This window comes from Octopus bimaculoides, chromosome 5 (genome assembly GCF_001194135.2).
Source record: "Octopus bimaculoides isolate UCB-OBI-ISO-001 chromosome 5, ASM119413v2, whole genome shotgun sequence".
NCBI classification, from domain to species: domain Eukaryota; kingdom Metazoa; phylum Mollusca; class Cephalopoda; order Octopoda; family Octopodidae; genus Octopus; species Octopus bimaculoides.
The window spans coordinates 104,542,432-104,546,162 of NC_068985.1; the positions used below are offsets into that span (position 1 = coordinate 104,542,432).

At 37.8% G+C, this 3,731-nt stretch overlaps 1 protein-coding gene across 2 annotated transcripts in view; it reads left to right on the plus strand.

Annotated features, from left to right (window-relative positions):
- Nucleotides 1-316: 316 nt before the first annotated feature.
- LOC106879729 (ankyrin repeat and SAM domain-containing protein 3) overlaps nucleotides 317-3,731 on the plus strand; it is a 20,405-nt gene continuing 16,990 nt past the window's right edge. For both annotated transcript variants that reach the window (XM_014929410.2, XM_014929411.2), the window contains exons 1-4: nucleotides 317-618; nucleotides 1,036-1,234; nucleotides 3,242-3,363; nucleotides 3,647-3,728. In XM_014929410.2, the coding sequence (XP_014784896.1) occupies nucleotides 422-618; nucleotides 1,036-1,234; nucleotides 3,242-3,363; nucleotides 3,647-3,728 (600 nt within the window). In that variant the 5' untranslated portion in view covers nucleotides 317-421. The remainder of the gene's footprint in view (nucleotides 619-1,035; nucleotides 1,235-3,241; nucleotides 3,364-3,646; nucleotides 3,729-3,731) is intronic.

Consider the following 3,731-nt stretch of genomic DNA (forward strand, 5'->3'; position numbering starts at 1 on the left):
GCTCTTTCTTTCTCATACGCACACATAGATATGTATATATATACTAAAAACAAATAGATACCAGTACACGTACAGATGAAAACCAAAGAGGATCATGGGAGGGAAGATCCCAGAGTTTAAGCTCCAAAACAAAAATATTTTCAAAATGGAAATAAGTTGATTGATTCCTTTTTGTATGTAAAATTATGCTTTATTAATAAAAAGAATTACAAGGAAACAAAGTCCCAGGGAAGCATTTTCTTTCATAGCCTCAACTATTCGATAGCTGCCATAAACTCCTGTACTTGAAATATATTCTTTTATTTTGACAGGGTGTCCAGCAAGGAGTGAATTTACCCACATCTGGGTCAAAATGTTTCTGTGTAACAATCCATAGTTCATCTCCAGATAGAACCCAGCTCTGTTCACACTATTTGAAACAATGAGTTCTGGTACTGAAAACAACTCCTGCGAGGGTTCTGATGAATCTTCTGAGAGTGAACTTCTTGATCGGAGTCTGTCAGTTTGGCGAGGACGAGTGGCTATTAATGAAGATGAAGATTTTGTACCTTGTCCTCTTGACATTCACACAGCTTCCAGCATTGGACATTATGAATGCGTCCGTTCTATTTTGGTCAGGTAAGATGCAATCTCAATTATATATGTGTATTTGAGTTTCTAACTCTGTGCATGAGAGAGGGAGAGAGAGAGATAGGGAGAGAGGGAGGAGGGAAGAGAGGGGGAGGGGAGAGGGAGAGAGAGAGGGGAGAGAGAGGGAGAGACAGACAGACAGAGATCAGTTTGTGATGCAATGGCATAGTTAAAGTGTGTACTGCCCAGGACAGCCCTTGAATTTTCTCTGTACTAAAAGTGCCACTCCCATAAAAGCATCAACTCTGTTGGACTGCACCACCTCCAGTTGCAGCCTTCGTTCCACTATCACAACCTACCCCCACTGCCACAATCTCTCTCCTGTCACCTCCCCCCTCCCTTACAAGCTACACTACTTTTCTGATGATACTGAATTAAAAAACATTTTTCTTTTTACCTTTCTAGGAATGAAGTAAATATTGACTGCCGTAATAAAGGTGGATGGACCCCGTTGATGTATGCCAGCTATATTGGACATGAAAACATCTTGAACCTCCTGTTGAAGGCCAATGCCAATGTGAACATAAGCAACTACAAGGGGCAAACATCTTTGATGTTAGCTTCCAGCTGTGGCAATGAAAGAGTGTCCTATTTCCTGTTTCAGGTAACAAAAATAATCCCTGTTTTCAATCTGCATAAAACCATTGTTTTTAGTGACAATGTTGTTATTGGACAGGTAAGGTAGACATAGGCATGGTTGTGTGGTTAGAAAGTTCACTCCTAGCTACATGGTTTCAAGTTCAGACCCACTGCTTGGCACCATAGGCTGACTAATGCTTTCTGGCCTTGTGAGTAGTTGTAGTAGGCAGAAGCTGAAAGAAACTTATTGTGTTTGTGTGATTGTGTGTGTGTGTATGTGTATGTATGTATGTGTATATATATATATATATATATATATATATATATATATATGTATGTATATAGGTGCAGGAGTGGCTGTGGGGTAAGAAGCTTGCTTCCCAACCACATGGTTCTGGGTTCAGTCCCACTGCGTGGCACCTTGGGCAAGTGTCTTCTACTATAGCCTCGGGCCGACCAAAGCCTTGTGAGTGGATTTGGTTGATGAAAACTGAAAGAAGCCCGTCGTATGTATGTATGTATGTATGTATGTGTGTATGTATGTATGTATATACATGTATATATGTATGTATGTATGTATGTATGTATGTATGTATGTATTTGTGTGTCTGTGTTTACGTCCTCATAAATTAGCAGTTCAGCAAAAGAGATAGACTAAGTACCAGGCTTACAAAGAATTAGTCCTGGGATCAATTTGTTTGACTAAAGGCGGTGCTCCAGCATGGCCGCAGTCAAATGACTGAAACAAATAAAAGAATATATATATGGGTGTTAAATAAAACGAGACAACAAAACCAAGGCAGTGTGAAACTCCTAGCACATTTATAAAGAGAAAGGTGGTCTTACAGCTGTTTCACGGTTATAAAAGATATCCCATCATCAGAGACGATATGAGAGAGTTAACTAGAAAGAAAGAGTAGAGTTCAATATGAGAAGTTATTTTGGAAAGGGAGAGATGTAGGAAGTATAAAGGGAAATAAGAGAATAGAAATAAAAGTAAAAATATATGTTGGATGTTAAAACTGCTGTTCTGTTGTCCAAGGAATGTGCTATGTAGTGTGGGTGAAAAGGGTTTTTGTCCATGGTATGAAAATTCTGATAGGAGTTCATATTTTGTTGTATACATATATATATATGTCCTATTATAAATTTGAGTGATGTGTCTCTGTCTGTTACATTTTTATGTTCGTTAACTCCTCCTAGACCATTGATGCAAGGACAACGAAACTGCCCTAATCCCAGGGAATGTCCTAAGGGGGCGCAATTTTTTTAAGGGCCGCTTAACTGGGGCCCCACTGACACCCCCTCCCCTATTCTATGCTATTGTTAATGTTACTCTTCTTGTTAACCCTTTCATTATCAACCTGGCTGAAACTGTTTCTGGCTCTATAGTACAAATGGCTTGTTTTCATAAGTTTTGAATTCAAATCTTCCACCAAACTTATGTTCCTAAAACCAGCTTAATGATAACTAAGTTATTTTACTAAATTCTTTGTTATATTTAAAATTAATTGAAAGAAACAGAGAACATCTCAAAATAAATACAGTAACAAAAGGGTTTTAAAGTAGTGAACTGGCAGAATCACTAGGACGCTGGGCAAAATGCTTAGCAGTATTCGATCTGGCTTTACATTCTGAGATCAAATTCTGCCCATGATTGACTTTGCCTTTCATCCTTTCAGGGTTGATAAAATAAGCACCAGTTGATCATGGGGGTCGATGTAATCAACTTACCCACTCCCTCAAAATTGCTGGTCTTGTGCTAAAATTTGAAACCAATATCTAGCTATGTCAAAGCAATGAGTAAATTAAAATCATTAACACACCAGAGAAAGTGCATGGCAGCATTTCATCTGTCTTCACGATCTGAGTTCAAATTCTGCTAAGGTTTACTTTGCCTTTCGTCGTCAATAAAATAAGCACCAGTCAATGTAATCAACTTAACCCCTCCCCTAAATTGCTGGCTTTGTGTCAAAATTTGAAACCTATATAATAACTCTTCTTGTTAATCTTTTCCTGTTTCATTTTCCAGCATGGCTCTGATCTTGAAGCAGTGGATAAACGAGGATGGACATCCCTGTTCCATGCCACATATGCCGGACACCAGAATGTTGTCAAATTCCTGTTAGAGAATAATGCCAACTTAAACGCCAGGTATATAGGTCATTGATACTTTTGAAAAATGCCTTTATTTTGCTTTGAATTCTTATCTTTTTATGGCTTAGTAGGAGAAGGGTTTTCAAGATTGTTGGGGTAGCAATGGTAGTGTTCGAGAAGAGGAAGAAAAACAAGAATTGCTGATATTATGCCAAAATTAGAAAGAATCGTGATTATTATTATTATTATTATTATTATTATTATTATTATTATTATTATTATTATTATTATTATTATTATCATGATTATTATTATTATTATTATTATTTCATGTTGGCAGGGAACCAAGCCTGGGGATGACCCCTTTCATGGAAGCAGCTGCAGGAGGACACGAGATTATTGTTCAGCTTTTGTTGCAACATGTA